The 24,183-nt window shown below is 42.4% G+C and overlaps 1 protein-coding gene across 2 annotated transcripts in view; it reads right to left on the reverse strand.

Annotated features, from left to right (window-relative positions):
- Positions 1-14,753, reverse strand: part of FBP2 (fructose-bisphosphatase 2) — a 35,667-nt gene extending 20,914 nt beyond the window's left edge. Inside the window, exons 1-3 of one of the 2 annotated variants that reach the window (XM_060155368.1) lie at positions 14,483-14,753; positions 9,994-10,156; positions 7,707-7,799 (exon numbers count right to left, since the gene is read on the reverse strand). In XM_060155368.1, the coding sequence (XP_060011351.1) occupies positions 7,707-7,799; positions 9,994-10,156; positions 14,483-14,652 (426 nt within the window). In that variant the 5' untranslated portion in view covers positions 14,653-14,753. The remainder of the gene's footprint in view (positions 1-7,706; positions 7,800-9,993; positions 10,157-14,482) is intronic. The other variant, XM_060155369.1, reaches the window with a different exon arrangement.
- Positions 14,754-24,183: the final 9,430 nt, after the last annotated feature.

The following is a 24,183-nucleotide window of genomic DNA, read 5'->3' on the forward strand; positions in this document are numbered from 1 at the left end:
TAGCTTTTTGTCGTGTGACTATCTTACAGTTTATTTATCCATTCTTATGTTGATACACTTTTTGATTTTTTTCAGTTTGGGTCTTTTATGAATAATTTGTACACATCTTTTGGCAAACGCAGGCACCCATTTATCCTGGGTGCACTCCAGGAGTGGACTTGCTGGGCCACAGTGTATCAGTATATGTTTAATAGTAGCAGGTGCTATCAAATTTTTCTGAAGTGTTTGTATCATTTTCTACTCCCACCACCAATATATTAGAATTCCAGTTTCTTCATCTACAGTTGGTATGGTTAGTCTTTTTAATTTTAGCCACTCTGGTTGGGGGCGGGTGGTAAATGATGTCTCAGTGCTGTTTCCATGTCCATTTCCCTGATGACTAATGATGTTGAGCATCTCTCATGTGCTTATTAACAAGCTGGGGAAAAAAATCTCTTTTTTGAAGTTCCTGTTCAAGTCTTTTGCCCATTCCTTTGATAAGATTGACAGTATTTTTTATTGATTTGTAGGAGTTCTTTATTTATTCTGTATATGAGTTCTCTGTTGGATGTATGCATTGAAAATTTTTCCATCCGTCTGTAGTTGCCTTTTTACTCTCTTAATGTTGTCTTTTTTTAAAATTAATTTTTATTAGAGTATAGTTGATTTAAAATGTTGTGTTACTTTCTGCTGTACAGCAAAGTGAATCACTTATACATATATCCACTCTTTTTTAGATTCCATTCCCATATTGGTCATTATTGAGTATTGAGTAGAGTTCCCTGTGCTATATAGCAGGTTCTTATTAGTTATCTATTTTATATATAGTAGTGTGTATATGTCAATCCCAATCTCCCAATTTACCCCTCCCTCCCCTTCCCCCTTGGTAACCATAAGTGTGTTTTCTATATCTGTGATCCTATTTCTGTTTTGTAAATAGGTTCATTTGTACCATTATTTTAGATTCCACATATAAGCGATATCATATATTTATTTTTGTCTGACTTACTTCACTCAGTATGACAATCTCTAGGTCCATCCTTAATGCTGTCTTTTGATGAACAAAAGTTCTTAGTTTCAATGAAGCCCAGTTTACTAGCCTTTTCCTTCATGGTTAGTACTTTTTATGTCCTGTTTAAAAAATCTTTACCTTCCCCAAAGGCATGAAGATATTCTCCTGTGGTTTTTTTTCTAGGAGCTTTATAGCTTTATTTTTTACAGTGAAGTCTCTGGTCTTTAATTAATCTTTGTGTATGGTGTGAAGTAGGAGTCAAGTTCATTTTTTCTCATACCGATATTCACCTGGACCAGCATCACTTATTGAAGGGATCATCCTGTACAAATTAAACTTCAGTATTGCCTTTTCATAAATCAGGCAATCATTCATGTGTGGGTTTATCTCTAGGATCTCTTTTGTGTTCCACTGGTCTATGTATCCTTATGTCAGTAAAAGAGTAGAATTTTGGTGAGGTTGACTTACCCATAATAATGGGAGACAGGGTCTCCTGACCCTGTAGGGGTGTTAAAACCCACACCCTTGATTTACTCAGATCAACAAGACCAGCTCCTCACATCAGGACAACTCCCTCAGTCCTCCTCTTAAGCCTCCGGTTTTCACTTTTCTGATTCTGGTCCTCTGCCCCTTACCTTGTGTTTATTGCTTGTTCATTTCAATGAGCTCAGCCACGAATTTAAAGGATGATATATTGTATCCAAAAGTTCTGGATGTCTTGAAGGGAGAGAGTTTGCACTTTGTCTAATCTGTGACTGTTGGAAATGGAAAATGTCAACTTCAAGAAAAAGGAAAATCATAGAACAGGGAGCTGAAAGCAGTATGGGACATCATGAAGGGTGTTTTAGCAATGCTCTTCAGAGATAAGGGGAAGAAAATACTTTTGACAGTTCTCTGACAGTCCTGAAACTTCTATCTTGATGCTTATAGAAAATCACAGAAATCCTGGTCAGAAACGGGCATCATCCCTGACTTTGATAAGGTTCTAAGAGGCTGTGACAGCCCCGTGAGGTCTCTGAAGCAAGCTGCTCTCTCATTAGATATTGCTTAAGCATCACAAAGCTTTCTCTTCATGTCTCATTCGTTTCTCAAACTTGCCCCACTTCTTTAGAAACAGTATCAGAGAAAATCTATGGTTATTTGGACTAGCCTTCAAAGCCTCTGGTTTATTTGAATTTTAAGACAAAATCTCTGTATTCAAAATCACCAAAATTCAAGTGTGAATATCCCATATTATGTATAGTAATATTCCTCTTTTTTTGTTTCAAAGACTTCATTTTTTTGAGAACAGTTTTAGGGTCACAGAAAAATTGTGAGAAAGATACAGAGATTTCCTACATACTCTCTGTCCACACACATGCAGAGCCTCCCCCATTATTCCTCTTTGTTTTTAAATCAGTTGGCTTTAAGAAGCTATTAAGACCATCAACAAAATGAAAAAGAAAAAAATATTTGGAGATAATACATAGAATAAGGGATTAATATCCAAAATATACAAAGAACTCACACAACTCAATGGCAAAAAAAAAATGATCTGACTGAATAGACATTTTTCCAAAGAAGGCATACAAAGGGCCAACGGTTATATGAAAAGGTGCTCAACATCACTAATCATCAGGGAAATGCAAATCAAAACCACAATGAGATAGCACCTCACACCTATCAGAATGACTAATATCAAAAAGATCAGCAATAAAAAGTGTCAGTGAGAGAAGGGAATCCTCGGGCACTGCTTGTAGGAATGTAAATTCGTGAAGCCACTATGGAAAACAGTATGGAGGTTCTTCCAAAAATTAAATATAGAGCTATATAAGATCCAGCAATTACACTTCTGGGTATATACCTGAAGGACATGAAATCACTCTTTCACAGATATATATACATAAAATTCAGCAATAAAAAACAAGGAAATCCTGCCATTCATAACAATATGGATGGACTTTGAGGGCATTATGCTAAGTGAAATAAGTCAGAGAAGGACAAATACTGTATGATCTCACTTACATGTGGACTCTAAAAAAAAAAAAAAAGCTCATAGATACAGAGAACAGATTGGTAGTTTCCAGAAGCAAGGGGTGGGGTAGGTGAAATAAGTGAAGGTGGTCAAAAGTACAGACTTCTAATTATAAGATGAGTAAGTCCTGGGGATGTAATGTACGGCATCGAGACTAGAGTTAATAATACCATATTGTCACACTTTCTTCTCAACTGCTCATGGGACATAATCCAGGATAGGTCATATCTTGGATCACAAATCAAGCCTTGGTAAATTTAAGAAAATTGAAATCGTATCAACTATATTTTCTGACCACAATGCTATGAGACTAAGTATCAATTACAGGAAAAAATCTGTACAAAAATACAAATACATGGAGGCTACATGATACACTACTTAATAACCAAGAGATCACTGAGGAAATCAAAAAATACCAAGAAACAAATGACAATGAAAACAAGAAAACCCAAAACCTATGGGATGCAGCAAAAGCAGTTCTAAGAGGGAAGTTTATAGCCATACAATCCTACCTCAAGAAACAAGAAACACCTCAAATAAACAACCTAACCTTACACCTAAAGCAATTAGAGAAAGAAGAACAAAAAATCCCCAAAGTTAGCAGAAGGAAAGAAACCATAAAGATAAGATCAGAAATAAATGAAACAGAAATGAAGGAAACAATAGCTAAGAGCAATAAAACTAAAAGCTGGTTCTTTGAGAAGATAAACAAAACTGATAAACCATTAGCCAGACTCATCAAGAAAAAAAGGGAGAAGACTCAAATCAATAGAATTAGAAATGAAAAAGGAGAAGTAACAACTGACACTGCAGAAATACAAAGGATCATGAGAGATTACTACAAGTAACTATATGCCAATAAAATGGACAACCTGGAAGAAATGGACACAGTCTTAGAAGAGCACAACATTCCAAGACTGAACCAAGAAGAAATAGGAAATATAAACAGACCAATCACAAGCACTGAAATTGGAACTGTGATTAAAAATCTTCCAACAAACAAAAGCCCAGGACCAGATGGCTTCCAGGCAAATTCTATCAAACATTTAGAGAAGAGGTAACACCTATGCTTTTCAAACTCTTCCAAAATATAGCAGAGAGAGGAACACTACCAACCTCATTAGACAAGGCCACCATCACCCTGATACCAAAACAAGACAAAGATGCCACAAAGAAAGAAAACTACAGGCCAATATCACTGATGAACATAGATGCAAAAATCCTCAACAAAATACTAGCAAACAGAATCCAACAGCACAGTAAAAGGATCATACACCATGATCAAGTGGGGTTTATCCCAGGAATGCAAGGATTCTTCAATATATACAAACCAATCAATGTGATACACCATATTAACAAATTGAAGGAAAAAAAACATATGATCATCTCAATAGATGCAGAAAAAGCTTTCAACAAAATTCACCCATTTATGATAAAAATCCTCCAGAAAGTAGGCAGAGAGGGAAACTACCTCAACGTAATAAAGTCCGTATATGACAAACCCACGGCCAACATCATTCTTAACAGTGAAAAACTGAAACCATTTCCACTAAGATCAGGAACAAGACAAGGTTGCCCACTCTCACCACTATTATTCAACATAGTTTTGGAAGTTTTAGCCACAGCAATCAGAGAAGAAAAAGAAATCAAAGGAATCCAAATCGGAAAAGAAGAAGTAAAGCTGTCACTGTTTGCCAATGACAAGGTACTATACATAGAGAATCCTAAAGACGTTACCAGAAAACTACTAGAGCTACTCAATGAATTTGGTAAAGTAGCAGGATAAAAAATTAATGCACAGAAATCTGTTGCACTCCTATACACCAATGATGAAAAACCTGAAAGAGAAATTAAGGAAACACTCCCATTTACCATTGCAACAAAAAGAATAAAATACCTTGTAATAATCCTACCTAAGGAGACAAAAGCCCTGTATGAAGAAAACTATAAGACACTGATGAAAGAAATTAAAGATGATACAAACAGATGGAGAGATGTACCATGGTCTTAGATTGGAAGAACTAACATTGTGAAAATGACTATACTACCCAAAGCAATCTACACATTCAATGCAATCCTTATCAAACTACCAATGGAATTTTTCGCAGAACTAGAACAAAATATTTCACAATTTGTATGGAGACACAAAAGACCCTGAATACCCAAAGCAATCTTGAGAAAGAAAAACGGAGCTGGAGGAATCAGGCTCCCAGACTTCAGACTATACTACAAAGCTACAGTAATCAAGACAGCATGGTACTGGCACAAAAACAGAAATATAGATCAGTGGAACAGGAGAGAAAGCCCAGAGATAAACCCATGCACATATGGTCATCTTATCTTTGATACAGGTGGCAAGAATATACAATGGACAAAAGACAGCCTCTTCAATAAGTGGTGCTGGGAAAACTGGACAGCTACATGTAAAAGAATGAAATTAGAACACTCCCTAACACCATGCACAAAAATAAACTCAAAATGGATTAAAGACCTAAATGTAGGGCCAGACACTATAAAACTCTTAGAGGAAAACATAGGCAGAACACTCTATGACATACATCACAGCAAGATCCTTTTTGTCCCACCTCCTAGAGAAATGGAAATAAAAACAAAAATAAACAAATGGGACCTAATGAATCTTAAAAGCTTTTGCACACCGAAGGAAAACATAAACAAGACGAAAAGACAACCCTCAGAATGGGAGAAAATATTTGCAAATGAAGCAACTGACAAAGGACTAATCTCCAAAATTTACAAGCAGCTCATGCAGCTCAATATCAAAAAAGCAAACAACCCCATCCAAAAATGGGCAGAAGACCCAAATAGACATTTCTCCAAAGAAGATATACAGACAGCCAACAAACACATGAAAGAATGCTCAACATCACTAATCATTAGAGAAATGCAAATCAAAACTACAATGACATATCACCTCACACCAGTCAGAATGGTCATCATCAAAAAATCTACAAACAGGGCTTCCCTGGTGGCACAGTGGTTGAAAGTCCGCCTGCCGATGCAGGGGACACGGGTTCGTGCCCCGGTCTGGGAGGATCCCACATGCTGCGGAGCAGCTGGGCCCGTGAGCCACGGCCGCTGAGCCTGCGCGTCCGGAGCCTGTGCTCCACAACGGGAGAGGCCACAACGGTGAGGTCCACGTACAGAAAAAAAAAAAAAAAATCTACAAACAATAAGTGCTGGAGAGGGTGTGGAGAAAAGGGAACCCTCTTGCACTGTTGGTGGCAATGTAAATTGATACAGCCACTATGGAGAACAGTATGGAGGTTCCTTAAAAAACTAGAAATAGAACTACTACAACCCAGAAATCCCACTACTGGACATATACCTTGAGAAAACGATAATTCAAAAAGAGTCTTGTACCACAATGTCCACTGCAGCTCTATTTACAATAGCCAGGACGTGGGAGCAACCTAAGTGTCCATCAGCTGATGAATGGATAAAGAAGATGTGGCACATATATACAATGGAATATTACTCAGCCATAAAAAGAAACAAAACTGAGTTATTTGTAGTCAGGTGGATGGACCTAGAGTCTGTCATACAGGCTGAAGTAAGTCAGAAATAGAAAAATAATACTGTATGCTAATACATATATATGGAATCTAAAAAAAAAGAAAATTGTTCTGAAGAACCTAGGGACAGGTTAGGAATAAAGATTCAGATGTATAGAATGGACTTGAGGACGTGGGAATGGGAAGGGTAAGCTGGGATGAAGTGAGAGAGTGGCATGGACTTATGTACACTACCAAATGTGAAATAGATAGCTAGTGGGAAGCAGCCACATAGCACAGGGAGGTCAGCTCGGTGCTTTGTGTCCACCTAGAGGGGTGGGATAGGGAGGGTGGATGGGAAATGCAAAAGGGAGGGGATATGGGGATATACGTATATGTATAGCTGATTCACTTTGTTATAAAGCAGAAACCAACACACCATTTTAAAGCAATTATACTCCAATAAAGATGTTTAAAAAAAAATACTGTATTGTCTATTTGAAAGTGGCTGTGAGAGTAGATCTTAAAAGTCCTCATCACACACACACACACACACACACACACACACACTCTCTCACACACACACACACACAAATTGTAACTATGTGCGGGGATGGATGTTGACAGTTTCAGTGAATTTTGCCAACAGCCTAAGTGAGCCTGGAAGCGAATTCTTCTCAATAGGATGCCAGGCTGGCTGACACCAAGATTTTGGCCTTACAAGCCAGAGAACCTAGCCATGCCTGCCAAACTTCTGACCCAAGAACTGGGTGATAATTAATGGAGGTTGTTTTAAGCCTCTAAATGTGTGGTGAATTGTTACAGCAGCAACAGAAAGCAAACGCAGTAAGATTTAAGATACACAAGGAAGGAACAGAGGGGCCTTCAGATGCCACCAGGAACCTAATTCCACGTCTGGCATTTGTGTTGCCTCCAGATTTTCAGAACAAGGCCCCATCTATCAGCTCACCCTCCCTTCCTAGGAACGCCGAGAACAGGACTGAAGGAAATGAGCGATTCGGGTATTCAAGGAGGAGCCCGAGGCAGAGCGAGGTTCATGGCTTGCCTGCCACGGTGTGTCTGGTTAGTGGGAGGACCGAGGTTAGAACTCCAGACTCGTGGCTCCCAGCCCAGGAACGTTTGGAACCACCAGAGGAAGGAGGTGTTACAGAGCATACTGTTTACTCACCTTTCTGTAGATGGCAAATATGGTTCCAATGGAGGCCAGGCAGTCGATGTTCGAAGATCCGTCCAGTGGGTCAAAGCAGACCACGTATTTCCCCTACATGCGCAGAGGGCAGAACACCTGGTCAGGTCACCTTCCGAGCAACACACTCTGTGTACGTGGCTGTGTGTGTCAGACAACGCTACACCAAAAGTGATTCAGAGCAAAGGGATATCCTTGTCAAAAAATGCAATTACTTAAGGAGTACAGAGTGTATCAGCACACATTAACTGTGCAGCTCAGAGCCCGCCTGCCCATAAACAGATTAGTTGACACCCACAGTGGGTGATGGAGGTCCCACCCACCTCCAAATAGCTCTCCTCCCACCTGCCCTGGCTCTGCCCTCCCCTCCTACCTGGGACCAGTGGGGACTCAGAGCTGCTGAGGGTGTGAGAGGAAACCAGGTCTGAAATGGGCACCTTGCAGGGAAGAGGTGGAGAAGCTGAAGACGACCTTGGATAAGCTCTACCCACGTCCACAGTAAGGTCGGCTACTGATTTACTGATACTTCTGAGCCTCTCCCCAGACAGGCTTTTTTCATTTTAGCACATTTTTACTGAAAGAAAATCTCAGAACAATGTCCCAGGGCCTCTGGGTGTGTCCTATTAAAATAGCTGTTATGTATGACTACATCAGGAGAATAAAAATACTCCTCTGGGTTTTACTGCATCCACGCTACCTTGCTGATGTGACGACCAGAGACAGAGTAGGCGGGGTCTTGAGACACCATGTCCCTCATGCCCACTCACGCTGCTGTCGCCGGCAGCTCGGGGGAAAGAAAACACCAGATACTTTTTACAGGCCTCCTATGTGCAAGATTCTGTGAGAGCCTTAGTGTTGGGGACTGGGGTGTCCTGGCTAATTAAACACTGGTGATCGAGCCTCAAGTAAGATGGGAGTCATTTTTCCCACCACTAATCTCCTTTCCCCTGACTTTCCAATGAGTAATGCCCTAGCTTAATGTGAGATTTCTTCCTTTCTTTCTTTCCCTTTTTTCCTTTCTTTCTTCCTTTCTTCCTTCCTTTCTTTCTTTCTTTCTTTCTTTCTTTCTTTCTTTCTTTCTTTCTTTCTTTCTTTCTTATTTCTTCCTTTTCTCCTTTCTTTTTACCTTGTTCAACAGGAGGTGAAGCGGGGAGGGCAGTGGAATTCATAAACCTGGAAATTCCCCATTCTCCCTGTAGATAAGCCAATTCAGCCCCTTCATTTCACACATGCATGCATTCAACAGATATTTGTTGAACATCAGGCATATGCTGGAGAAGGTTCACAAGCTGACGTGGGAACAAGCAAGGAGTATTCAAGAACTAGCGTGAAGACCCGTGTAGCTCAGGCCAACGGGGAAAGAAAACGTGAGATTTGATCAGAGAGATAATCAAGGGTCATATCGGTGGAAGTTGAAAGTTGAAAATAATAGGTGTGACTTAGCCTAATTATGTGAGACAACAAGTATAACATGCTTTGGCACAGTCCCCACCATACAGCAAGTGTTCGATAAATTTGGCTTTACTTTACTTTTTCCATCCTTTCAGCTAATCACAAGGAAATGGCACCTTGTCCCCAGGACCCACTGTACAAAACAAGGGCCAACAGTCTTAGCGTTTATTTGGCGTTACCGTACGGCAGCTGAATATCGGTTGAATTTTTTGGCCTCCAGCTTTTTTTTTTTTTTTAATAAACTGTGAAAACATAGTGAATATAGACCCTCCCCAATCATGCCCTGCACTAACCAAGTTTACCATTGCATTAAGGCCAGAGCAACGATCTTTATGAATTCTTTTATGTTTTAGTCTAACAGTTTGTCAGGCATGAAGGAATCTCTGCTGAAACCAAACCCCCTTGGGGAAGGGGCTGGGAGTATAGTGGGGATGAGAAGATTAAGAGACGGTATAGTACCACAAGAACTCTACTTTTTACTGGACTGGATTTTCAAGCGCTCCAAAATGTTGGGACTTGTTACCAGTACAGTAAGTGAAAACCCATGATGAACCCCATCCACTGAGAAGTTACAGTAAAGCACTCTGATTTATTTCCTGAATGAATCACTGCCTTATTACGGAGTCTGTTTGACTAGACAGCATAAGGATTCCAACTAAAGAAGCATGTAATCCCTTGTTTGTTTCCAGAAAACAAAAAATTAAGCAATAGAGGAAAATACCAGAAATAAAAAAAAGCAAGGCAACCAGAGTCCTCCCAACTCAGTTGCGCCCTCTACTGGTGAGTAAGGGAACTTCAGCAAGGCTGCCACACTCACCCTCTTCTCCTGGGCGGTGATAAGTGCGTCTTTATTCTCTTCCGAGACCAGGACGCAGGTGCTGTAGGAGGACTGGAGCATGTTGATCACCAGGGAATTGGATAACACGTCCAGTTTCTTCACCTCATCCCCTGTCACGTTCACGCTTCCCGCGATTCCGTACCTAAGAAGACAAAAGGTTGGAGGAAATCAGGAAGGGAGCCTGGACTCCAGCAAAGATGCCCAGACGCCAAGATACCGCCGCTGTATCCCTCTTTGCCCTTCATGGCTCCAGAGTCTCCAACTTATAAATACGACCAAGTGCGTCCTGTCTCACAGCGCTGGTTCTTACTCTTGCTTCCTTTACACCTCAGGGATATTGTCCTAAGTCCCTCGTCGTCCCAGTAAACACGAACCAGAATTCAATCTTACTAACGAGCAACCCTGCCCCCGGCCCTGGGAGAGAGAATTCATAAAGTCAGACACATCGCCATAATTAATAACTCTAAAAAGTAAAGGACCGTGGCTTTCCAGCCCCGGAATTTCTAGTATTTGTTGATTATCCTCAAATAGTGGCCTGCTGGGCTGAATTAAAATTTGCTCTGCTGTAGCTTGGCATTACTTGAATAAGAAGGAAAGTGGGGGACAGACTTAACTAGTTTAATTTGATTCTTTACCACCATTCCAAGCAATGTAAGAATGAACACTACTGTAAGAATTCTATCTGGAGGCTTTGTGTTTTAGAGGATTGCTATGCAAAGGTCTCCAGGGAATTCCTTGGGGGTCCCGTGGTTAGGACTCAGTGCTTTCACTTCCCCAGGCCCGGGTTTGATCCCTGGTTGGGGAACTAAGATCCCGAAAGCTGCGTAGCTCGGCAAAAAAAAAAAAAAATCTCCAGCTCCCACCCTCGTGGGTGGGATCCTTCTAAAATCAGTCAGATCACCCCTGTCTCTCCCAGAGTTCCCAGGTCCTCCACAGTGGGTTTCAGGCCGCACCAAGGAAGGCCTGGTCCCACACTGGCCTTGCCTCTTGGCCCTCTCACCCTCAGTCTCAGCCTCTGGAACCCAACGGGCACACACCTGCCTCACACAGACCCCTGGGTTCCCTGTCCCCCACCCCCCGTGCTCTTCTCTCCATAAGCCACATGGCTACCACCCCCCTCAAGCCCTTCTCATGCCAACAGCCACCAAGGTCCTGAGGCCACCAGCACCCAGCAAGCTGCTTCTCTCCTCTCCCCCTTCACTCATGGTATCCCCCCCATGGGAGTGCTTTCTGCCCACAGACAACTTTCTTCTACTTGCCCTCCTAACCTCTTCCAGAAGCTTCCCTAGTGCCACACACACCAGATACAGCCTTGTCAGCCCTTCCAGAGCAGCTCACAACCTGTTTGTGGGAATGTCCTTCCTGCTGGATTATCTGCTCACCGAAGGCAAGAGCTGTGACTCACTGTACTTGTTTCCACAGTGCTCAGATGCTCAATATACGTTCACTGAATTAGAAGAATGGATGGCAGGAAAGTAATTCCCCCCCTCTCCTTTTTGTTAACGCCATTTATTTGTTGAAGCAATCCTCAGGTGGCTGTAACAGGTAGCCAGGGTTGAGACCCACTGATTCACCCTAAGCCGGGGCGGGGGACAGCTCATTTCCCGCCCTTTTCCCTGATTGACAGCCTCTCCCCTCCCCCACCGATCCCCCCATAGCTTGATATCTGATGTGATGAGGTCTGCCTTGGAAAACAATACTGGTGGCCTCACCTCAAAGACTGTACCTTCTGGTTCAAAATAAAAGCAAACAAATACACAACAGCAACCACAAAACTGGGTTATGTTGCATCAGAATTTAAAGGGTCCACAAACCCAATCCTGTTGTTTAACTGGAATCTTGATACGACTTCTACCGGAGAATGAAGAGCTGGGGTGCCCGAGGCCTGTGGGTGTTGGAGAAACAGGCTCTCCGTCCTATGCTTTGCAAACACTTCCTCCATCTCCACACAAACCCCGCCCTTATCCCGCCCCTCAACCCACCCTCTGCACCCTCCCTGCAGGTGCGGGGCATTCTTCTCTGCCTACCCCCTCCCACCATCCACACCCCTCCTTTCAGAAAGAATGGAAGATCGTCACAATGAGATCTAGTCGCCTGACAACTGCTCCAAGTTAGATCATGGGCAGAAAAGTGCTTTTTAACCCGTAAGACTACTTCTTAGATCTTAACTAACATTTAAGCTTTACTGATAATTTTTTAATGGATTGTTCTACTGTTTTGACATTAGAAAGCCGTGGAGAGGATTCCAGGGTGGTATTCTAGCATCCCCTTCTTCCTACAGCAAGGAGCAGAGAAAACAGAAGAAAAATATGAGACTTTCTGATCCATTTTGCATTTATCGAGCAGGTGCCTAGAAATGTCTTCCCAAAAAGAGGAAGCAAAGGAATGAGGGGCTTGAGACCCCCTAAGTGGGAAAGTGGCAGGAATATGTTAAAGTCCCGTTTTCATGAGCAGAATTGCTCTGGGATAGGATGCAAACTTTTAGCTCTTTGAGAAGAAATTCCAGGGTCCTCTTAAAATTATCTCAGCATCTTATTAGAAAGAAGGAATTTCCAGCCAATGGACTTCTCCCACTGACACCTTGGGTATCTATTACAGAGGTACCCAGGGAAGGATGCCGCCTGAATTGGCAAAATACGTGGTCTCTGCCCTATGGAGGACACCTGCCTCAGCCTCCGAGAAAATGCGAAATCCTGACGGCTTGTTTCCACGTGCTGCGTCTGCCACCTAGTGGTGGCTCAGCGACATCGCCCTGTTAGCCGGCAAATTTCCCCAGGTTCGGACTTGGAACCACAGTAACAAGGAGCATTTATTACGGGGCTGGCACTGTTGAAATCATCATCACATGCACCTACGAAGCTTTACAACTAGCCCTACGAGTTAGGTGCTATTAGTATCCAATCCGTTTTACAATTTTACAGGCCCTAGCGAGAGTAGATCATTGCCCATGATCACATGGCACAAAAAACCAAGTCAGAGGAGCACCTGAATTATCCAATCGCTGAGTCCACGTCCTCTGGACACTCCATGGCCACAAAGTCAGAGTTCTGCAGCGATTAGCACAACCCCACCACAGCAGCCCCTGCCCAGCCCATATGATGCACTGGGGAGCCCATTAACATGGGTAACACTGAGAGGTCAGCAGGCAATTCAGGAAACTGCTCTATGCGTAGCGCAGCTCACCACCAGATAGGAGCAGAACAGAGGCAAGTAGCTGTGTCTCACGTTCATGAAGGTCTTTAAAGGTAGAGCTGGCCGTTATTGCCAAATGAGGTACTCGTACAGTTACAGCAATACAGAGAGGGGGAAAACCAGTCACAATCACCTTTAACTTGGAGCTCATTACTGAGTCACCAAGCATTATATAAATAAACTCTGTAATTATCTTTTTTTTTTTTTTTCCTGCGGTACGCGGGCCTCTCACTGTTGTGGCTTCTCCCGTTGCGGAGCACAGACTCCAGATGCGCAGGCTCAGCGGCCATGGCTCACGGGCCCAGCCGCTCCGCGGCATGTGGGATCCTCCCGGACCGGGGCACGAACCTGTGTCCCCTGCATCGGCAGGCGGACTCTCAACCACTGCGCCACCAGGGAAGCCGCAATTATCACATTTTTTTGTGTTAAAAGTACTAAGTTGTTAGAATAAATATTTCAAATTATTGGACTTTGTTATTTCTTCATTTTGGAATAATAATAATAACAACAATGGGTGTGTTCATCTTCTGAGAGGATCTCCACTGCAATCGCTACCAGGAAAAAGGAAGCCCAAAGAAAGACTGCTTCTTTTCACCACAGACTTAAACTGGACCCTTGACTGTGAGGATTGGCAGCTGTAGCATGAACTTGGGTAAAGCACCAAGAGGGCGAAGTGGAAGAACGCTCTGCATTCCCTCCTCCCGGGCTCAGCACCTCCCAGCTTCCTGCACACCAAGTGGAGAGAAGATTGAGTCACAGAGAAGAAATAAAATATTGTTTTAAAAGCAAAAGAGTCTTTTCGATGGTGAGAAAGGAGACGGACGACGGGCCCTGGGATTCAGTAAATGATTTCTACCTCCTAATGACTATGATGGGCAAAGGTCGTGGTAATAAAACGCTCATATCTGCAAAGGGCGTCAAGCGTCCTCTCAAGTCTCCTGGCGGTTGCTTTGCGCCAGTGAGAATGCAAGCACAAGTCACGATAACTCAGGATATGTTTCAATGGAACAAGCCCCTGAGCTTATCATTATAATACATGGTAACTGGGAAAATTATATATTTTTTCTCCATAGCATGTCTCCAAGTATTTTGTTTCTTTCTTGAAACAAGTCGAAGGCCCCTTTATCGAAGGACACCTGGCAGAAACTTTAAAGGCAACTTCCCTCCAGGGCTCACGGGCTAATACTTCTGAGTCCGTTTCGGCCCAAGCACCTACAGCTCTGCCCACCCGCACCGGGGCCCCCCATCACTGCGTGTCGCAGCAGGGCAGACTCACAGGTGGGCCAGGCCAGCCTTGCGCACGGCCGAGGAGATGGCTTTGATGGCCGTCAGCATGGAGTTCAGCAGCTGTGTGAGCTCCCCGGTGCCTTTGGCCTGACGCCCCTTTTCCATAACGTAACGGGTCAGGGTGAGCATGTCCGTTTCGAAGGGGCTTCTGTCCCCCATTGCGGCGGGTAGTTTTTCAAATCCTTTTCTCCCTGCAGAAGAAAGCCTTATCTCTAAGGGCCGGTCAGTGGCTCTGCGGTATCAGAGCTGATTAGAAATCTGTACTGGCCATGCCAGGACCTTTAAGGGAAAGTGCCCCAGGCCACGTGGTTGAGATAACTGGGCGAGTCCTCAAGGAAACCTCTCAGGACTGGCTGATCTGAACGCTGCCAAGCTGTAAATAGAACCGGGCAGCTGGGAAACACAGACCTACTTCTTCTTGACGAAACTTTTTCTTTAAAGATCCTAAGAAGCAACTGTTTAGTAAAGGTAAGAGATGAGAATTCCAGCCACTAAAAAAAAAAAAAAAAAGATCCATAAAACCCTCTTATTCAAAGACTCAAAAGGTTTCTTCTCATGTATCTACTGCAGGGCCCCATTCCCTCATATTGCAGGAGGCAGATTGGCAGATATCTTATCTGGGGTACAGGTCACGTAACAAAATGATGGCAATCCTGGGACTTCTTAGCCAGGGTTCTTTCATATGTTTGAAAAGGATGCTTTTAAATTCCAAAAAGCATGTATGATCGGATGGATATTTATAATAGGTATTCAAATCTGGAAGAAAAAACTATTCCTAGTGCCTAGCACTAGGGTTATGTGATCAATTCTTTATTTTTTCAATTTCTCTAGATTTGCATTTTTATAGCAAAAATGATGCTTGCTGATTGGAAAGGAAACACTACAGAACCAGCTAATCCTCCAACCCACTGCCAGAAATAACTGCATTAGAGGTGGTGGGGATCTGTATTTGTAAACAGGGGAGGAGGTCTGCATAGGGTGGTCCAAGCACTTTCTCTGGGGGAAGAGACACCTGGCTCCGAGTCCCAGGCTAGTCATCTGCTAGTTGTACAGTTTGGAAAAGCTCCTGAAGCCTCAGTTTCCTCACTTGTAAATGGTGATAACAATAAAACATCTACCTGACAGAGGGGTTGTGAGGATTAAAGTGATAAGATGTGCCTGTCATAGTAGGTGCTCAATACTTGCTAGTTGTTATTACGCTTCCAATTTGTTGATGTATGTATAACTATCCTGTATACATATACAATTTCATTTTACAAAATAGGACAATATGCACATTGCTGTGCAAGCTGATTATTTTCCTTTGACAGTTACTTCAACCAGAATGTGTTTAGCTGCAAGTAATAGCAAACGTAGAGTGATTTAAATATGTGGGGTTCATTAGCCTCATATTTTCTCCAAGGCAGCAGCTGGCATTCATTTAGCTGGTCAAAAGTTCCATTAGGAACCCCTCTCTGTCTCTTCTCCGTCATCCTCTGTCGGCTGGTTTTTGCCTCCAAGCTTACCATCTCACGGGCACAAAATGGCCACTACAGCTCTGAACATCTGAAGACCGAAAGAGGGGAGAAGGGCAACCACATCCGTGCCCTTTTATTAGGAAAGAAATAGTTCCCCCAGAAACACCCTCTGCCTACCCCGCACCCCCACCCCAAGTAGCCTTCCACTTTTGAAGCACTGGCCAGATTTACGGCATATGATGATGCTTTGCTGCAAGAGTCGGGCACTGATAGTGAATCAACCAATCAGAAGTGTCTTCCACAGCAAAACATCTGGGAAATACATCCGTGTCGACACACAGAGACATACTGCTTTCCCACTGTGTTGACGGTCAGATTTTTTTTTTTTTTTTTTTTGTGGTACGCGGGCCTCTCACTGTTGTGGCCTCTCCCTTTGCGGAGCACAGGCTCCGGACGCGCAGGCTCAGCGGCCATGGCTCACGGGCCCAGCCGCTCCGCGGCATGTGGGATCTTCCCGGACCGGGGCACGAACCCGTGTCCCCTGCATCGGCAGGCGGACTCCCAACCACTGCGCCACCAGGGAAGCCCCAGTCAGATATTGAAATATTTGCTCCTCAAACAATGCTGTACCAAGATCCTTACCTTTGTGTATGTGCTTGTGTGAGATACAGCCCTAGAAGAGGAGCTTCTATGTCAGAACATTTTAATTTTGACATCACCAGCGTCTAAATTGGAAAACTTTCTTTTTCTTCCCCAAGAGCTTCTGGAAATTGTGAGGACTGTAGAATGGAACTTTCTTTGATCCTGATGTTTCATGTTGCCATCAATAAATAACTCAGTTTTGTCTTTCACATGGGAGATCAACCATGATTCTTCAGACATAATTATAGAAAGAGCAGTGGCTGGATATTAGGAGTTCTGGGCCAGTAAATGGCCACAAGATAAAGAGAGTGGCCCGGCTGATTGGTTTCCAGATTTTCCTTTGAAGTCGAATGTCATCTGATTAAGAGGGTTTCCCCTCTTTGTGGTGGTACAAAACGATGCCACTCAGAGTGGACCGTCACATCTTCCCTAGAGAAATGAATCGTATGTTCACACCAAAACCCATTCGTGAATATTTATAGCAGCTCTATTTAAAATTGTCAGGAACAGCGAACACCCAGATGCTCTTCAATAGTGGTAAAGAAACTGTGGTGGATGGATACAATAGAACTCTATTCAGCAATAAAAAGAAACAAGCTATTCTTCCATGTGGCACTGGGACTAATCTCAAAGGCATTATGCTGGTGAAAGAAGCCAGTCTTAAAAGAGTCCGCCTGCCGATGCAGGGGACATGGGTTCGTGCCCCGGTCCAGGAAGATCCCATGTGCCGCGGAGCGGCTGGGCCCGTGAGCCATGGCCGCTGAGCCTGCGCGTCCGGAGCCTGTGCTCCGCAACGGGAGAGGCCACGACAGTGAGAGGCCCGCGTACCGCAAAAAAAAAAAAAAAAGACTATAGGCTGTATGATTCCCTTTATATGATATTCTCAAAAAAGACAAAATTAGAGAGTTAGAGACCAACTTCATGGTTGCCAGGGATAGCCGGTGTGGGGCAGGGAGGACAGGATGGGGAAGTTTTTGCCTGATGGAACTGTTCTGTATCCTGATTGCGGTGATGGCAACTTGAACCCATACATGTGTTAACATTCAGAGAACTGTACATTTTTAAAAAGTCTTTTTACTGTAAAGTGAAACTCTGTGCCTATTAAACACTAACTCTCTCTTCCCCCTCAATCCTTAGTCCCTGACCACCTGCAGTTCTACTTGCTATTTCTATGAATTTGACGATTCTAGGTACTTCTTATAAGTGGAATCATACAATATTTCTCCTTCTGTGGCTGGCTTATTGCACTTAGCATCATATTTTCAAGGTGCATCCGTGTTGTAGCACGTGTCTGAATTTCCTTCCTTTTTAAGACTGAATAATATCCCATTGGTGGATATACCACATTTTGTTTATCCATTAATCCACCGACGGACACTTTGGTTGTTTCCACCTTTTTGCTACTGTGAATAATGCTATCATGTCCACGGTAGGACGAATACATGTTCAAGTCCCTGCTTTCAGTTTTTTGGGGGTATATACATACACAGAAGTAGAATTGCTGGATCATATGGTAATTCTATGTTTAACTTCTTGAGGAATCAGTGTACCATTTTCCACAGTGGCTGCACCATTTTACATTCCCACCAGCAGTGCACAAGGGTTCCAATGTCTCAACATCCTTGCCAACAGTTGTTATCTTCTGGGGTTTTTTTGTTTGTTTTTTTATAACTAGCATCCTAACGGGTATGAAATGGTATCTCATTGTGGCTTTTTTTTTTTTTTTTTTTGTGGTACGCGGGCCTCTCACTGTTGTGGCCTCTCCCATTGCAGAGCAACAGGCTCCGGACACGCAGGTTCAGCGGCCATGGCTCACGGGCCCAGCCGCTCCGTGGCATGTGAGATCTTCCCGGACCGGGGCACGAACCCGTGTCTCCTGCATCGGCAGACGGACTCTCAACCACTGCGCCACCAGGGAAGCCCTCATTGTGGCTTTGATTGGCATTTCCCTAATGATTGGTGATGTTGAGCATCTTTTCATGTGTTTATTAGCCTTTCTAGTTAATTTTTATTATGTATTTGTTCACAAGAGATTGGAAATATACAAACTAGTGCTTCAGCACAACTGTCCGGAGAATCCCTGGTGCCCAGCACACTATGGGTGTTAAGAATGAACAAGACTAGATAATTTGGGAGTCAGAAGGGAGAGTATTGGCTGGTGTCCTTTATAAGCAGTCAACCACTCGTCCATAAAGGGATCCGAGGAAGGGGCTGCTACTTCTGTCACCGTCCAGCCCAGGCTGACAGCCGGTACAGCAATCCCACCACTTTGCAGCTGCATTTAAATGTCAGAAGTTTGTTACCCAATGGTCTAAAATTGCAGCTGATGACCTTTCAGCAAATGCCAAAGTTCTTTCAGGGCACAGGACAGGGTGGAAACTGAAAGAGCAGCTGTGGCGAAAGCCCAGAGGAAGGTAGAAGAGCCTCCAGCTCAGTTATTTCAGTGCCAAGGATACACTGGTGACCACAAAGCTATCTATGGCTTTGCTCTGCTTAGTGAAAGATGCTCACAGGACTGAGTCTAAGTAAATAAGGTCAAGCAGACCGTCCTAACGGCTGGGGCAATCTTGCTGCTGCCTCAGGGCCCTCCACCCAAAGACAAGGACCTGGAATGTGCCTCTAGAATATCAGCTGAGGGACCAAGCTTTGTTAGCAAAACTCTAAGATGCTTTATGGAATCCCAACATAGGTTTTTTGGGTTTTGTTTTGTTTTTAATATTTATTTGTGTATTTGGCTTCACCTGGTCTTAGTTGCAGCATGCGAGATCTAGTTCCCTGAGCAGGAATTGAACCCGGGCCCCCTGCATTGGAAGTGTGGAGTCTTTAACCATTGGACCACCAGGGGAGTCCCCAACATAGGTTTTTGTTTTACTTTGTTTTTGAAGTTTTCAATCAGAAAAAGTTTTATTATAAGAAGTAATGCTGGGCTCCCCTGTTGCGCAGTGGTTAAGAATCCGCCTGCCAATGTAGGGGACATGGGTTCGAGCCCTGGTCCGGGAAGATCCCACATGCCGTGGAGCAACTAAGCTTGTGCATTACAGCTACTGAGCCAGTGCTCTAGAGCCCGTGAGCCACAACTACTGAGCCTGTGTGCCACAACTACTGAGCCTGTGCTCTAGAGCCCGTGAGCCACAACTACTGAGCCTGTGTGCCACAACTACTGAGCCCATGTGCCACAACTGTTGAAGCCTGCACACCTAGAGCCCGTGCTCCACAACAAGAGAAGCCACCACAGTAAGAAGCCCGCACACTGCAACGAAGAGTAGCCCCCGCTCGCCTCAACTAGAGAAAGCCAGCGGGCAGTGACGAAGACCTAATGCAGCCAAAAATATAAATAAATTTGGAAAAAAAACAACAAAAAAGAGGAAATAATGCCATCAGGTAAAAATGCAAAAAAAATTACAATTATGGCAAAATGTTTCAAAATACCTACACACTTGCCCCCATAGGACTACAGTACTTACTACATACTTGAGCACTGAACATTGAGTGCCATTCTAAACAGCTTCACATAGGAACTCTGTTTCTCTGCAGATCACACCTTCCTTTTCTCACGTGCCAGTGAAACCAGCTTGATGATTAAGCATCAGCTTTGTTGGATAACAGAAAACAAAGATAAAAAAATAAAGAATACCATTTCTGCTTTCCTATAACATAGTTTTACCAAGATACCAAGTCTAGTTTTCAATGTATAAAAATATGTAGGAAAGTGCTATATACATTCTTCAAATGCAAAAATAAAGTTAAAGTGGGGCTGGCATATGTTGGAACTATATTTTAATTCTTTGGTTCCCATTGCACCATTTACTTATATTCTCATCATACTACGCTTTTTAAAAAAAAAATAATAAGGCTTTATCTTTTAGAGTAGTTTAGGTTTACAACAAAATTGCGAGGAGGTAGAGAGATTCTTCATTTCCCTCTGTACCCACACATGCATGGCCTTCCCTGTTATCAACATCACAATATCACTCACCAGAATGGTATTTGTTTTTTCTCTCTCTTTTTTTTTTTTTTTTACAAAAATGAACCTACATTAACCCATCGTTATCACCCAAAATCTATAGTTTACCTTAAGGTTTACTATGGGTGTTGTACATTCTGTGGGTCTGGACAATTGTATCATGACATATATCTATCTATCATAATATCACACAGAGTAGTTTCACTGCCCTAAAAATGCTCTGTGTCCTGCCTTTCATTGCTCCCCACCACCTCACCCCTCGTGACCACTGATATTCTTATTGCCTCCGTAGTTTTGCTCTCTGCAGAATGTAAACTAGTTAGAATCATACAGTAGGTAGCCCTTTCAGATGGCTGCTTTCACTTAGTAATATGCATTTAAGATTCCTTCACGTCTTTTCATTGCTTGATAGCTCATTTCTTTTAGCAATGAATAATATTCCATTGTCTGGATGGACCACAGTTTATTTATTCATTCCTCTACTGAAAGACATCCTGGTTGCTACCAAGTCTTAGCAATTATGAATAAAGCAACTATTAACAACAGTCTGCAGGTTTTTGTACTAATGTCAGTTTTCAGCTCCTTTGGGTAAATACCAAGGAGTGTGATCATATGGCGAGAGTATGTTTGGTTTTGTAAGAAACCTCCAACTGTCTTCTGAAGCGGCTGGACCAATTTGCATTCCCATCAGCAAAGGATGAGGGTTCCTGTTGCTCTACATCTTCACCAGCATTTGGTATTCTGGATTTTGGTCATTCTAATAGGTGTGTAGGAATGTCTCGTTCTTTAAATTTGCATTTTCCTGATGACATATGATGTGGAGCATGTTTTCATATGCTTATTTGTCTGTCATCTGTGTATCTTCTTTGGTGAGGTGTCTGTTAAAGTCTTTGGCCCATTTTTTTTGGCGGCACGTGGGCCTCTCACTGCTGCGGCCTCTCCCGTTGTGGAGCACAGGCTCCAGACGCGCAGGCTCAGTGGCCATGGCTCATGGGCCCAGCCGCTACGCGGCATGTGGGATCTTCCCGGACCGGGCACAAACCCGTGTCCCCTGCATCGGCAGGCGGACTCTCAACCACTGTGCCACCAGGGAAGCCCTGTTTATTTATTTATTTAGCTGCATCGGGTCTTAGTTGTGGCACGCAGATCTTCATTGTGGCATACGGGATCTTTCGTTGCAGGTCATGGGCTCTTTGTTGCAGAGCACGGGCTTCTAGTTGTGGCATGCAGGGTCCAGAGCATGTGGGCTCAGTAGTTGTGGCATGTGGGCTTAATTGCCCTGTAGCATGTGGGATTTTTGTTCCCTGACCAGGGATCAAACTCATGTCCCCTGCATTGGAACACAGATTCTTAACCACTGGGCCACCAGGGAAGCCCCCTTCATCATCGTTTTAATTTCCAAACGATCTGTAGTAATGTTCCATCTTTTATTTCTGATACTAGTAATTTATGTCTTCTCTCTTTTTTCTTAGTTAGCCTGGCTAGAGGCTTATCAATTTTATTGATCTTTTCAAAGAACCAGGTTTTGGTTTTGTTGATTTTCGTTACTGATTTCTGTTTTACTTTCATTGATTTCTGCTCTAATTCTTATTATTTCCTTTCTTCTGCTTACTTTGGGTTTAATTTGTTCCTCTTTTCCTAGATTCCTATGGTGGAAACTTAGATTGATTTTATATCTTTCTTATTCTCTAATATATGCATTTAATGCTATAAATTTCCCTCTAAGCACTGCTTTTCACTGTATCCCACAAATTTTGATAAGTTGTATTTTTATTCTCATTTAGTTCAAAATATTTTAAAATTTCTCTTGAGATGTTTTTCTTTCATTCATATGTTATTTAGAAGTATGTTATTGAATTTCCATGTATTTTGGGATTTTCCACTTAACTTTCTGTTATTGGTTTCTAGTTTATTTCCATTGTGGTCTAAAAGCAGACATTGTGTGATTTCTATTCTTTTAAATATGTCAAGGTGTGTTTTATGGCCCAGAATGTGGTCTATATTGGTGAATGTTCCATGTAAGCTTGAGGAAAATGTGTATTCTGCTGTTGTTGGATGAAGTAGTCTGTAGATGTCAATTATATCTTGTTGATAAATGGTGTTAAGTTCAACCATGTGTTGATTTTCGCCTGCTGGGCCTTTCCATTTCTGAGAGAAGAGTGTTGAAATCCCCAGCTATGATAGTGGATTCATCTTCCTCCTTACAGTTTTATCCATTTTGCTTCATGAAGTTTGATGCTCAGTTGTTAGGCACATACACTATTATGTCTTGTTCAAGAATTGACTCCCTTATTATTATGTAATACCCCTCTTTATCCCTAATAACTTTCCTTACTTTGAAGTATGTTCTGTCTAACATTAATATAGCTACTCCTGCTCTCTTTTCATTAGTGTTAGCATGATATACTTTTCTCCATCCATTTACTTTTAATCTATATGTGTCTTTATATTTAAAGTGGGTTTCTTGTAGACAACATATAGTTAGGTCATGTTTTTCATCCATTCTTTTAATTGGTGTATTTAGATCATTGACATTCAAAGTGATTATTGATACAGTTGGATTAATGGAAAATAGTAACCATATTTGTTACTATTTTCTATTTTTTGCCCTTGTTCTTTGTTCCTATTGTTGTCTTCCTTTCTTTTTCTGCCTTTTGTGATTTTAATTAGTCATGTTATATGATTTCCTGTGCTTTCCTTTCTTAGCATATCAGTTATACTTCCTTTTACTATTTTTAGTGTTCTCCCTAGAGTTTGCAATATACATTTACAACTAATCCAATTTCACTTTCAAATAACATATACCTCTTCATGGGTAGTTGTACCTTATAATAACAAAATAATTCTAGTTCCATCCTCCTGTCCCTGTATAATTGCTATCATTCATTTCACTTATATGTAAGCATACATAAGTGCATATATATGATATATACATAAGCAGATATAATTGAATACATTGTTGCTATTTTGAACAAACTGTTGTCTATTAGATCAATTAAGAGTAAGTCATAACTGAATACATTCTTGCTATTAGTATTTTGAAAAAACGGTTTTCTGTTAGATCAATTAAGAATAAAAAATAAAAGTTTTTATTTTACCTTCTTTTTTTCCTTCTTCAATGCTCTTCCTTTCTTTATGTAGGTCCAAGCTTCTGACCTATATCATTTTCCTTCTCTCTAAAGAACATCATTTAACATTTCTTGCAAGGAAGACCTACTAGCAACAAATGCCCTCAATTTTTGTTAGTCTGAGAAAGTTTTTGTTTCTCCTTCACTTTGTTTTTTTGGAAGTCTTTATTGAATTTGTTACAATATTGCTTTTGTTTTACATTTTGGAGTTTTGGCCTTGGGGCATGTAGGATTACAGCTCCCTGACCAGGGATCAAACCCACACCCCCTGCATTGGAAGGCAAAGTCTTAACCAGTGGACCACCAGTGAAGTCCCTCTCCACTTTTGATGGATAATTTTACAGAGTACAGAATTCAGAGGTTGATGGGTTTTTTCCTCTAAACACTTTAAATATTTCACTCCAAGTCTTCTTGTTTGCATGGTTTCTGAGAAGAAGTCAGATGTACTTCTTTGTTCCTCTGCAGGTAAGGTGTTTATTTCCTCTTCTGGCTTCTTTCA

The sequence above is a fragment of the Lagenorhynchus albirostris genome, chromosome 7, assembly GCF_949774975.1.
Source record: "Lagenorhynchus albirostris chromosome 7, mLagAlb1.1, whole genome shotgun sequence".
NCBI classification, from domain to species: domain Eukaryota; kingdom Metazoa; phylum Chordata; class Mammalia; order Artiodactyla; family Delphinidae; genus Lagenorhynchus; species Lagenorhynchus albirostris.